This window comes from Podarcis filfolensis (genome assembly GCF_964270895.1).
Source record: "Podarcis filfolensis genome assembly, chromosome: 10".
NCBI classification, from domain to species: Eukaryota; Metazoa; Chordata; class Lepidosauria; order Squamata; family Lacertidae; genus Podarcis; species Podarcis filfolensis.
In genome coordinates this window covers 50,281,200-50,294,454 of record NC_139612.1, presented here as the reverse complement: position 1 = coordinate 50,294,454, position 13,255 = coordinate 50,281,200, and the positions used below count along the sequence as shown (strand labels likewise).

General features: G+C 43.0%; 1 protein-coding gene across 6 annotated transcripts in view; it reads left to right on the top strand.

Annotated features, from left to right (window-relative positions):
• Nucleotides 1–13,255, top strand: part of ABTB3 (ankyrin repeat and BTB domain containing 3) — a 213,878-nt gene that overhangs the window by 127,006 nt on the left and 73,617 nt on the right. For all 6 annotated transcript variants that reach the window (XM_083574077.1, XM_083574076.1, XM_083574075.1 and 3 more), the window contains exon 2: nt 4,397–4,546. In XM_083574077.1, the coding sequence (XP_083430203.1) occupies nt 4,397–4,546 (150 nt within the window). The remainder of the gene's footprint in view (nt 1–4,396; nt 4,547–13,255) is intronic.

The window sequence follows — 13,255 nt, the reverse complement described above, 5'->3', positions numbered from 1 at the left end:
TGGCCAGCATTACTAAGCCACTTCTGGCGAACCAGAGCAGCGCACGGAAACGCCGTTTACCTTCCCGCCGGAGCGGTACCTATTTATCTACTTGCACTTTGATGTGCTTTCGAACTGCTAGGTTGGCAGGAGCAGGGACCGAGCAACAGGAGCTCACCCCGTCGCGGGGATTCGAACCGCCGACCTTCTGATTGGCAAGCCCTAGGCTCTGTGGTTTAACCCACAGCGCCACCCGTGTCCCCCCCCCTAAGGTTTTATAAATACACAAAAACATAAGAAAAGCCTTGATGGACCCTGATCCAGAGTCCATCTAGTCTAGCAGCCTGTTCATAGCCATGGTCAGCCAGATGCTTTTGGAAAGTACACAAGTAGGGGAGATGGCAATTGTATTCCCCTCATTGTATTCCCCACATGCGCAATTGTATTCCCCACATACGCCAGTGTGGTGTAGTGGTTAAGAGCAATAGACTCATAATCTGGGGAACCGGGTTCGCGTCTCCGCTCCTCCACATGCAGCTGCTGGGTGACCTTGGGCCAGTCACACTTCTCTGAAGTCTCTCAGCCCCACTCACCTCACAGAGTGTTTGTTGTGGGGGAGGAAGGGAATGACCGCTCCCCGCTTAAAACGGGGGGCGCCCTTTGCGTGGCCGCATGCAGCCCCTAGATCTGGAGCGTGTCCAACAGCATAGGCTTGGCTTTGCCTTCCCTCAGGTGGGATACCTGGAGGTCTCCGCCTACCTCAGTCAGTTGTCCAGTCCCACCTGGGGGAAGCGTTGCCAAGGAAACCAGGCCAGGTAGGGGAGGGATTACCTGCCCACACAATAGAGGGAGAAGAGAATGTTAGCCGCTTTGAGACTCCTTTGAGTAGTGATAAAGTGGGATATCAAATCCAAACTCTTCTTCATTGTTTGTTCCTGGTATTTGTTACTAAAAGCTATACTACTCCTGAACATGGAGGCTCTATTTAACTATTTACTATTGAGCCTTTCTCACACTCTCAGAGCTCAGCACAAATCCACTGAGGATTATTGAAGCTTATCATTTCCATCACACATGGACAGACACTAGCCTTGCAAGGGGGTCTAAATTGGAAGTCCACAGTAGGTGCCGAGATACACTTGTGTTAATAATTTCTGGCACATCATCAGTTGTCAGGGACTGTCTGAATGAAGAGGAGTGGTGGAAGGCACCAGCTGGGGAACCTCCAAGGGAAATCCCAGAGGAGGAATGCTCAGAGCCCGGGAATTGCTAGTGGGACATTGAGGAGAGGTCAGAGGAGTAGCTGGATACTGAAGGGACAGCAAGGTTTAGTGAGCAGGAGGAACCCATGAGAGGGAGCAGTTCAGACTCTGAGGCTGAAGCGGAGGAGGTGGGTCAAGAGACTGCTGGAGAACCTGTGGCACTCTAGATATTGTTGGACTTTAGTTCCCATCACCCTGACAATTCATCATGCTGGATTGCCAAAGGTTTCCTCCCCCTGGCATAGGCTTTCCTTTGATAGCTTGAGGGGAATGGGTGTCTGAGTCCTGGGCCATGACTGTAAGTATATGTATGTACAATTAAGCCCCCAGAGTTTCAGGATCCTCAACCAGGTTCGTCGTCTATATGTCACTGGAGCAGCACGGAGATTCTGGAGAAAACTGAACTGGACCCAGCTTCTGCTGTGTAAATAGTCATGTGCAGAGTGGAAGTAATAAGGCTGATTGACAGGAGCCAGGCATATCAGGAAACATGCAATACAAAGTAACAGGGCAGTACAAAGAAAGGACATTTATTAGCATAATTTTCCACTGACACATGAGAACAGATTCTGCAGTTAGAGTTTATAGAGATGTTGTGCAAGAGTCTTTGATTCAGAATGACAGGCAAAAAATATGGCAGTAATAGCCAACAAAACAGAAGACGTCTCTTGCATATTCAGACTATAGGAGCCTGACATGCCTACCTACTTGTCAGATTTAAACAGTGTGACTGAAGCATAAAAAATACACAACTCATTAAGACTGTATTGAAATAAGGAAGACCTTGAACTGAGTGGGGGCATATGGAGTGATTGCTTCTTCAGGGATGCTAGGCTTTTCAATTAGAACAGGTCATCTTCAACCGTAACATTTTCTAAATAGAGCTAATGTGGTCTCAGAGCTTGGATAGAAGTGGGCTCACATTTTGGCTCCTTACTCAGCCCCTTTTGCTGAGTGGTTGGTAAATAAATAAAGCCAATAAACTGGCCCAATAAACTGGATTTATGTGCTTCTCTCTTGCTTTCCTGTATAAGCGGTGTATATAAGTCTAACTAATTCACATAACAACTTTATTTTTTTTATAAGATTTTTATTAAGATTTTTACATTACAAAAAATAAAAACAAACAAAAAAAGAAAAAAATTCTTTCCATCACATTATTTTTCATTTACTTGTTTCTTGGACCTCCTCATACCTCTCTTTTTTGTATTCCAGTTCAATTTATTAGCTCAGCAATTTGTTTCCCTCTTTATACTACCCAAATCTTTATTCTTTAATTATTGTGATCTTGAAATTTTACTTTTATAAACCCATTTTTTTTCATATTCTTTTAACCCATTACAGCTAGAAACCTCTTAATTTTAATCCAACATTATTCTAAAGTTCATTAATTTTACAATATCTCTGTAAATAATCTTTAAATTTCTTCCAATCTTCTTCCACTGACTCTTCCCCCTGATCTCGGATCCTGCTGGTCATTTCCGCCAATTCCATATAGTCCATCACCTTCATCTGCCATTCTTCCAAAGTGGGTAGATCTTGTGTCTTCCAATATTTTGCAATAAGTACTCTTGCTGCTGTTGTGGCATCACATAACAACTTTAAATCTGGTCCCCCTCCCCCAAAAAAGCTGAGTGAATATATGTTAGCTTGGCTTACCAACCAGTCACTATCTGTGTCACCACTCACTTCCTTTGCCATCTCCTGAGGCCTCTGACATGCACAAAAGGCTTGGGAGAAATGCAAGGTCTTCTCTCATGTGTTGGAGTATGGAGAAGGCAAGAAATATTGTAAGTCTCTCTTGTTGGTCAGAAGGGCCTTGTGCCGCTCTTACCTTCTTGAATACGACAGTATATAAAAAAAGCAAATTTTATTGTGGCACAAACATTTGTGAACTAAAGATAGTCCATAATAAAGTTGTTTGTCCTCAATACTTTGTTGTTCTATAGGATAGTTTTGTACACAGTTCACCTTTGTCCCTCAAAGTATTGTAGCAGCTATATAGAAGCAAGCTTAGCCAGTGTCCTGCCCATGCTGTGAATGTTTCCTAAAACACTTTTCTACAACTCTTTGCAAAGCACAGGAATTCTGTGTCCCACGCCCTGGGATTCCGTCTCAGCAGATTAAACTCTGTCAAAAAGATTCCCTGAAGGCAGGATTTTTGAAAAACACAATGATGCATGATGCTGAATTTCTGGAGTGGCTGGACATAAGTAGGACATTCAGCTACCGAGCATGTCACTGCCCGCAGGTAACTGGAGTAACTGCTTCCAGAGTCCTGATTAATTCAGCACAGTCTCCAAAACCTTATCCTCTGCTAACTGTGTGGCATCAGGAGCATCAGCAGCTTTCCTTTATTCCCCACAAGTACAACGGAGTTTGTCACAGGCATCAGTATTGGCATTCTCATCAGAGAAAGGCCAATTATTTAATGGGGTAGGGAAAATGAATCGGTCCTCCATTTATCAATAACAAGATTGGGATACATTAGGACCTATTATTAGGCAAAAGGGGCTTGAGGGGACTTGCTGGATTTGCTTTCAGATGTGTATTTAGGTGTATATTCTTTGGGGAGTGATGAACATTAGGGCCAGTTTATTGGCTTTATTTGTTTACCAACCACTTCGTGCCCCATCTTTTTAGCCAAAAGTTTTATGATGACTTGGTCAGCTTCCATGCTGTTTTTCTTCACATATGTTCTTAAGATGTTGCGTTGTAGGAAAGTGACTAGAAGATGAGGAAATTTGTAATTTGGACATCTAGACAAATGGTCCTGGTGTACACGTTCTACTTGGTGAGCGATTCATACAGGAGAAATGATGTGAGACTAGACAGGGGCCATGGCTTGGTATCAGAGCATGTGCTCCTCATGCAGAAGCACCCCCGGTTGACACATGGGCACCTCTGGTTTAAAACGGGCCCCAGGATTCAGTGCTGGGAAATATATCTGCTTAAGAAGCTGAAAGGTCACTGAGTAGATAGGAGTAGATAAGATTGGGGTAGGTGGACCAATGGCTGTGATTCATTACAATGTAGCTTCACGTGTTTGAACAGACCTTTAAAATGTCCTTTAAAAAGGAATAATGAAAAGCTGCAGTAACCTTGATTTTAAAAATTGCACTGAACACCACCCTTTCCTTCCCTTTTAACTCCAGGTGTCCCTTGCTTGCCAGAAAGTCTGAATCTTCACAAAGACCAGCAAAGGTCAAATAAGCCAGGGGAAGTCCAGATGTTTAGCCAATCAGAGTTACGGACCATCGAGCAATCTTTGCTTGCAACGCGTGTGGGAAGTATTGCAGAACTCAGTAAGTACAAAATCATTCCTAACCTTTCCCTCCATTACTTTTTATGAGCAATTATGTTTCGGTTTACATAGAAAAACACATCAGGGTTGTGGAGGGAACCTGCTGTGGCAGGAAGAAGCAGAGTGACTTTTATACGCTGCTGGTGGAGCAGCTTGTAACTCAAGTTTGAATAATGGTTAAACACTTTGCAATGTAAGACCCAGGGAAGAAGCCAGCCATTTCAAGCTTGTTCGCAGATTTTCTAGAATATTGCGTTTTTGTATTTCCAGAGATGGAGAATCAGCTATTGTTTGTTTCTACTTCACAAAAGGCTTTGGTGCAGGCCTGTGAGTGGGCTAGCCCTGAGCCTACTCTACAAGTCAGAGGTTTTGACACACACAAATCTTCCATCCAGATAAAGATGAGGTGTCATCATGGTTAAGAACACATTTCAGCCAAGCAAAAGTACTCAAGGAGGAGTGGAGCAGGGCCACAGAATGGTGTGGCCTGTGGAGGGGGCATGGCATGGGTGGGGGTCCCCAGGGGCCCTGCATTGATGTCTTGGCTTCACTAAAAGGGAGTGAGCACCTAAACCCTATTGTGTTAGCTGTCCAAGCGAGTGCCCAAGACAGTTCCTAGACACAACCATTGCTAGAGTACTCCTTTAGTGGCATTTGGAAACTCTGCTACTTCATTACTCTTCAGAGGCAGGCCTTCCTAACAACTCCATCACTTTTCTGGGGGGTTGGAGGGAGCAGCAAACCACATAGTGATCTGTCCATGACAAGCATAGATTCCCTTTCTCACTGGTCACTTCTGTCTTACCCAATACAGAAAACCAGACTCAGCCATGTGCTCTGACATATTTGCAAGAGTATGCATATTAAGGCAGTGAGAAGCAAGGCGGGGAAGCAGCTTAGAAAATTGCTGTGATGGAAACTTACAGTGAACCAAAAGTCCTCATATAAAACCTAACACAGACAGTGAAATAGGGGATGGAGAACCCTCAAAAGCTGTAACAAATTCTGGGGATGGAGCAGTGAAATCTAAGAAGCAGGACTTACTTCCACTACTAGGGATTTATCTTTGTGGCCACCATTTCTTTCCCCAGTGGCCCTTGTAAACAACACTATGTGATATACAGTACTGTTGCTCTTGAGGGTTTTGGGGACAGGAAAGTGGCACCTACCAGTCAGAGATTGTCTGCAGGAGGTCCAGGTAGTGACAGCAAGTCCCCCCCCCCACTTAGTCCCCACTGGTATAGTGGTAAATTTTGATGTGCAAGAACTTGTCACAACAGCTCCCAGAGCCACACACAAAAAAGAATGAGCTGGTGAGGGGTGGTACAGTGGTCAGCATATTGGACTTCGATTGGAGGGACCTCAGTTCACATTTTCTCAGTGATGAAGTTCAGTGGGTGGCCTTGAGTAAGTCCTCCTAACACAGACCTGTCGTCCATTCCCCACCCTACCCAAAGCTTAGATTATTAGCAGTTACCACTCTGGCAGAAGACATTATCAGTTGCTCTTGTTGTGCTCTCCTGTGTTCCTTCTCCACTACCCCACAGTTACCCTCTCGCCCCTGAAAGCATCAGTCAGAGTATACCTCCCCTCAAATTCACGGCATGTTCACTCAGCCCTAAAAAGAATGCACCAAGTGAAAAAATAAAACACCTTTATTTGCAGCTCTATAAATGGAGAAGCAAAATGGAGTATTTGTCTAGTCTTTCACCCAACCCTGCTGCTCCTAATTGTCATTGAAGGACTTCTAAAAACTCCCTTCATCACTGAGCCACCTATTCACTGATGTGCTGATTCTACATTTCTTAAAATAGGCAAATGAATTGGCATGTTCTGTCAGAAGCTTCTGCTGCTGCTTCTGCTGTCTCCTGACATGCTGATAATAGCACCACTATTTATTCAGAATGTGTTTACAGGCTCTTGCATTCTTGGAGAGCTTTTGTTCCTTCAGGCATGGTTAATCAACTGAACTAGAGACCCTGGCACAGGGAGGGGGCAACAGGAATCCATGGACCTCTTTCTCTTCTGACATGTCCTCCAGCTGGGGCTGCAACTTCTTGAACTGGCTGTGTATCCATGACTTTAACACAGCTGGGCACATGGAAATTTAGCAGTGGAAACTCCCTGGCATGGCTATGAGTTGATGGTGGTTGTGGGAAATTAACATGGCAGCTCCCAGCCACCCACTGGAATGCTTCCCACCACTGCTGCTATGTAATTCCACCAGGGTTTATCAGCAGAGGATGGAGCCCACTGGAGGGCATTTTCCCCAAGACTCCGCTCCAACCTGGAGCAGGCTTTAATGGACAGCATAAGGAAGCTGCTAGGGCCACTTTTCCAAACACCCCACCAAAGTCATTCTCTCCTTCTCCTAAATTTGTCAAGCTGCCAGCTTTCACACTTCCTCAACCAGATTTCACCCAAGCATCTGATAAGTAGAATTTTCCCCACCACCCAACTGTCCACAGCAGCTGATCCCTTCTCTACTCTGTCAGAGCCTAGTTTTGCTTCTGTATTGTAGTAGGGAATGGGGCTTCCTCACCGCAGACACAGATTACATCAAGTAGTTTAAACAAGACGTTAAACCTGGGTTTGGAAACAAAGGTGCTTGCCTGAGGATGATTGGCAGTTTCTAGCATCCTCCTTGACATGCAGTTTTCATGTCCATTTATGGCTGTTTCCAAAGTAACGTAGTTTCTTGGAATTAGAATATCACTTCTCAAGAAATACACACAATAAAACATCATGTTCGGATGCAAGATCTGTCAAAGAATGCATTTTCTTCCATGGAGGAAAACACTGAAAGCTGAACGGCATGTTCAGAAATACAGCATGGCAGATCCCTCCTGGGACATACCACTTCAAATTGAAAGTGGAATCCCGTATTCCTGAATGTTTCTTTGCAGTAAACAAACTCGCAGCTTGTTGAAGCTAAGGACCTTGGTAGTACAGGGATTCTGGCGAAGGCAAAATTTCAGGTTCGGGCAAAGCAAGACAAGGTAAAACAAAGCAGGACAAGGTCTAGATTCTGGTAGATGATCAAGAGATTGAGGACCAACATAACAGTAGTTTATCATTTTTTTGAACTGGGTGAATGTATAAAGAGACCTTCAAAAACATAAATTCAGTCTATCCCAAAGCTACTTAAAGACAGCCTCAAAGTAGAATCATATCACCCAATCTCACTGATAAACCAAGACTACAAAATATTAACATCAATCTTGGCCAACTGCCTAAAATGCTTCCTACACAAACTAATTGCCCCAGACCAGACTGGCTTTGTTCCTGATCGCAATATAACAGACCTTGTTAGGAAACTACTGAATTTGAACACAGCTAAACAACCAATTCCACACTGACGATCATGTCCCTTAAAGCCTTTGACTGCATGGAAAGGAAATGCCTAATAGAAGTACCGTGGTAACTCGGGTTACAGATGCTTCAGGTTACAGACACTTCAGGTTACAGACTCCGCTAACCCAGAAATAGTACCTCGGGTTAAGAATTTTACTTCAGGATGAGAACAGAAATCGCACGGCGGTGGTGCGGTGGCAGCGGGAGGCCCCATTATCTAAAGTGGTAACTCAGGTTAAGAACATTTTCAGGTTAAGAACGGACCTCCAGAACGAATTAAGTTCTTAACCTGAGGTACCACTGTATTAACCAACAAGACACTGCAGGGACCTGTCAGAGGTGTCTATGGACCACCAGTACCAAGCCATAAGGAAACCACCCTACTAGAAAAGCTCACAAGCAAACTGAAACTATAACAGGGACAAACAAAGGAGGACACTTTCACCCCGGGTGGCTTCCCTTTATCGCATACACAACCCAACAAGACAATGACCGATCCCCCCCCCGCGGTCAACATATGAATCAGTATGGCTAATGTAACCTGACAATGACACCCTCACGCAAACAAAACATTATTCTACCAGACACAACCAACCATACCTTGGGCTCTCTGACCTCACGCTCAGCCCACAAATAAGACACCAGACATGTGACTCTGACAAAAAAGCTCCACTCAAATATTCTCCCTCATCTCTCCCTTCCCCCTCCTAAAATTTTTCTCTATATTTTCTTCCCCCTCCCCCTCTCTTTCCTCCTCAACTTGACATCGACTACAACAAAAATTGTTTCAAACTGACTGTAATTTGTTTGTATGAAGGGTTCTACAATTTAAAAACAGAGACACTGAGTGTACTTTTGTTACTTACGAAAAATCAATAAAAACATATTTTTTAAAAATATAATTCAGTAAATAAAGTACAATTGAAGTTTAACAATCAATAAGAAAGCAGAACTTAGCTAAAAAAATTCAAAACAGAACAATTTATGTTTTAATGGGCAACATGATTGCTTTAATTCTGTCTGCACTTCTAGATGATACCATAAAAGAAAACAAGACTTGAAGATAAGTTGCTTTAGAAGCGCATGACTTACAAAATGTAAGGATAAGCTAAGAACAATTATGCCAAAACCCATGTGATTAATATTTTATATTAATATTAACCAGGTAATTAATATTTTGCAGCAAAAAAAGTTGAAAAAGAAATTGCAAACTTGCAACCATTACTTACGGTAATCATTTGTGAACCTTTAATATGATGTCCAACTAATTAATGGTTAAAACTCAATTCCTTTTATCGCCTCATCCCTCAAGTCAGAGTTAAAGCTATTGTGCTAAAAATTAGAAATTGCTTAGAAATTAGAAATGCTTAATATTGAATTCTTTTGCTTTTGGTCAGTTTACTTGTCTTACTCTTACACCAGCTTAACTTTGCATCCCCCCTTTATTTTGGCCATTGAATGATGATTTTGTTGATGCATTGCAAATTTCAGTTATTATTGGGAACAGTAATCAGAGCAACAGATGGGCATCAAGAAAGATACACAACAATAATAATTTACTCTTTGTATTTTAGTATTTCATTCTGATATGCTCCATCCTTGATTGAGGACCTGCTGTTGCTAGGCAACTCATAAGAAATGGTCCCTTGTTTAGATTGCTTTGGTTCCAAACAAAACAAGGCGAAGCATTGAAAGGGAAACAGAGGCACAACATCTGGATTAGGAATAACAGCCAGGACTCTTAGGCCCAGCACAATGTTCTCCAATGTTGCATCTCAAATGAAAACTGCCTACCACCTAACATCTTCAAGATACTGAATCATGCTAATGTTAGAATGGTGTGCCTATGCATCCATGATTGGTGGTTTTAAGTATATGCACCTAAAAAGAGAGGAAAGATTAATTTCCCCCACTAGTATACTGCCTAAAAGGGTCATTTCAAGGTGGTACATAATTTCATAGACATATGGATTAAAACAATACAATTATAATACACTAAGTGAAGTGCAGCTGATTACTCAAATAGTTGGAGGGCTAGCTTTCTATGTGCACAAATCATATCAAAAAATGCATGGTGTGGTTTGCATGGTGTGGAGTACTGTAAATTACAAGGTATTTCCAAAAGGTTTGTTTCTGGCAATGCAGTGAGCTGGTTTGCACAACACTCTAGGACATGTCCTTTTAGGGGTGAAACTTAATTTTTGCAAATTTATTCAGTGAGGGGTCTTAAAAATATGTTTTTGGGTGTGAGGAATTCAAATCTGCCATTTTTGTGATTAGACAAAATCTTAGGGTAAGCATCCTGATTCAGGTAGTAGCAGCTCTCAATTTGTCTTCATTTCCCCCCCTATATTTTGATGGAAGTTGGCTAACCAAACGTTTCTACAAAATATTACATGGTTTCAAGGGATTGGTATGCAATGGAGCACACATCCATTTGGCCCTGATTCTACAGGATGACTGCACACAGAATCCATTCTCCCTTTTTCAATCTCTTGGGGAATTATAAACATCTGAGGGATGTAGGATTCATTCTGATCATAGTCATTTCCTAACAGTAGGAAAAGCGGGTGGGGAGTTGTTAAAATTAAAGGTTTGAGTCATAAGAATATTGTAAAGTAAGCAAAAATTGCAATACTCTGAAATCATGGTGGCTGCAGTTTGTTGGTTTATTCCTCCTGTGCCAGCGGTCATCTTCTGTTTTTGGTTTTAAGACTATATTTTTCTGGATGATGAGTCTGTGCCTTTTTGTATTCTTGCAAGTTACTGCAGCAACAGTTCTCTTGCATGCAGGGACCACGGGTGTGTGTGTGTGTGTGTGTGTGTTTGTACTTATCAGATTGCGCTAATTGATTAATTAAGTGATGACGGCTACATCACACATATACTTACAGCTATGGTGTCCTTTTGCAAGAATCCTTCTTTGTAGCAAGCCCACAATTTGTGATATCTTACCTACCGTATTTTTCGCTCTATAGGACACACTTTTTCCCCTCCAAAAATTAAGGGGAAATGTGTGTGCGTCCTATGGAGCGAATGAAGGCTCCCTGGCTTCAGCGATAGCCACGCTATCCCTTCGCGCTCCAGAGGCTACGCGTTGCTTTCGCTGAAGCCTGGAGAGCGAGAGGGGTCGGTGCGCACCGACCCCTCTCACTCTCCAGGCTTCAGGGATAGCCGCCTGAAGCCTTTGGAGCGCAGCGGGAACTTGCGCTGCGCTCCGAAGGCTTCGGGTTCCTTTTGCTGAAGCCGGGAGAGCAAGACTCTCCCGGCTTCAGCAGAGAGGGAGAGCTGCGCAAGCGCCCCTTCAGCGAAGCGGGAGGAGAAATGGAAGGGGCTCCGTTTCTCCTGCCGCTTCGCTGAAGGGGCACTGAGCAGAGAGGGGGAGAATTTTTTTTTCTTGTTCTCCCCCTCTAAAACAAGGTGTGTCCTATGGTCGGGTACGTCCTATAGAGCGAAAAATACGGTACTTGATTTCTTGTCAAATTCCAGCCTGAGCTTTCTACCGATACCCCTTATTAAACCTAATAAATCTTCATGGCATCTCCAAATTTTACATTGCAGTTGTCCAGCAAAGCGGCGCGAATTGAAAACATACATGCACAAGAGGAAAGTGTTTATAAAAATGCATATATTGGTGAAAATAACTTATACAAATTCATTATATTGGAGATTGCTTTGCAAAATGTGAACATTGAGCAAAAGTGCATACAAAAATGTATACACAAATAGAAATTTGCACTACAATGATGATGAAGTTTCATGGGAACTTTATAAAAAAATATGGAAATACAGAGACACCGAGAAACCAAAATGGATACATTTGCCCAACTCTACTTGTAGTAGGGTGTAATAATATAAAAATAAGAATCCATGAAAATCTCTCTCTCTCTCTCTCTCTCTCTCTCTCTCTCTCTCCCTCCCCACACACACACACACTCACTCACTACCATCACCAGCAGTCCTTTGTCCACTGGCTGCTGGATGAAGCCAGGCTGGTTTCTCCTTGTCACCATCTTTATAACTGGTTGGCAGGAGACTGTCATTCCATATGAGACTGAGACTCCAAAACCACAATTCTAGTAAATGAGTGTTGCCAGTGGAGTTTTACTCCTAGTCTCTCACACCTACTCCTTTAACTGTAGGTATTTATATTAAGATCGTGGTTATTCTGAAGCGTATTCCAGCTCCACATATGTTCCTATTCAATACTGCATGAATACCAGGAAATCTCGGTTATGCAATCATAGGTCTCCAACAGAAGATTAGCAGATGTAGGAAGAAAGAAGAGAGTTTCTGCTTCTTGAAATAGAGGTGGAATTTGACCATATGCTTTCAGTCACAAGGAAAACAAATACTGTGTGCTGAAATGAATTTCTTGCCAGGAGCAACATATTGGAATGTGTCTGGCTCCTTTTGCCAAAGGAAGTCATCTGATTCAGAAACTGTGGCTTCAGATTTGGGTATAACATATGTTCCATGTGCGATAGCGCTATTTCCTAGTGAGAAAATAGCAGCAGCCTTTTCCATTGGTGGGGGTGCCTTTGAGATATTTCCTGAAGGGAATATGTAGATTTGTCAATTTGTTTGTGTAGTGCCACTTACTACACATTATTTTATTTTAATTGTATTCCATTCTCAGCCCAATAGAATGTGCTGCTTCCCCCACCCCCTTATACATTACTGAAATTGCAAGATACTCACTACCCTGGGCATATTGTTCAGCAACCAACTGGTGCTTGGACATCATGGGTATATGTAGATGATAGTATCTCTGTGATTGGCACCAAATAACAAAAGGGGTTCATGCATTTTCCCTAAGGATTTTCTGTATTTTCTTTTCTGTATTAAAAAAAGGATGTAGGAAATAGTACTGAGTTAAATCACAGGCAGAGCAGGAGTGCCATGTCTTCATAATATTAAGCGGCCTTGTACTGACCAGGTGGAATAAAACATGTCTCTCCTACATCGGTCTCTACAGCCATAGCAGGCACTGTTACCTTCCAACAGCTTGACCTCACCCCCAAAGGCACACTACTTCATTGTCTCCCGAGGCAGACGGATGCCAGAGATACTGACTGGCCTTAGACTGGTGCCACATCTAACCTGGCATTGTCTACTCAACCGGCACCCGCTCTCCAGGGTCTAGGACAGAATCTTTGCCATCGCCTGCTACCTGATCCTACCTGGGGTTGCCAGGGATTAAGCCTGTGTGCAATGCATGTTCTGTACCACTGAGCTACAGATCCTTGGTAAAGCTCTCTAGAGCAGGCATCCCCCAACTCGGCCCTCCAACTGTTTTGGGACTACAACTTCCATCATCCCTAGCTAACAGGACTAGTGGTCAGGGATGGTGGGA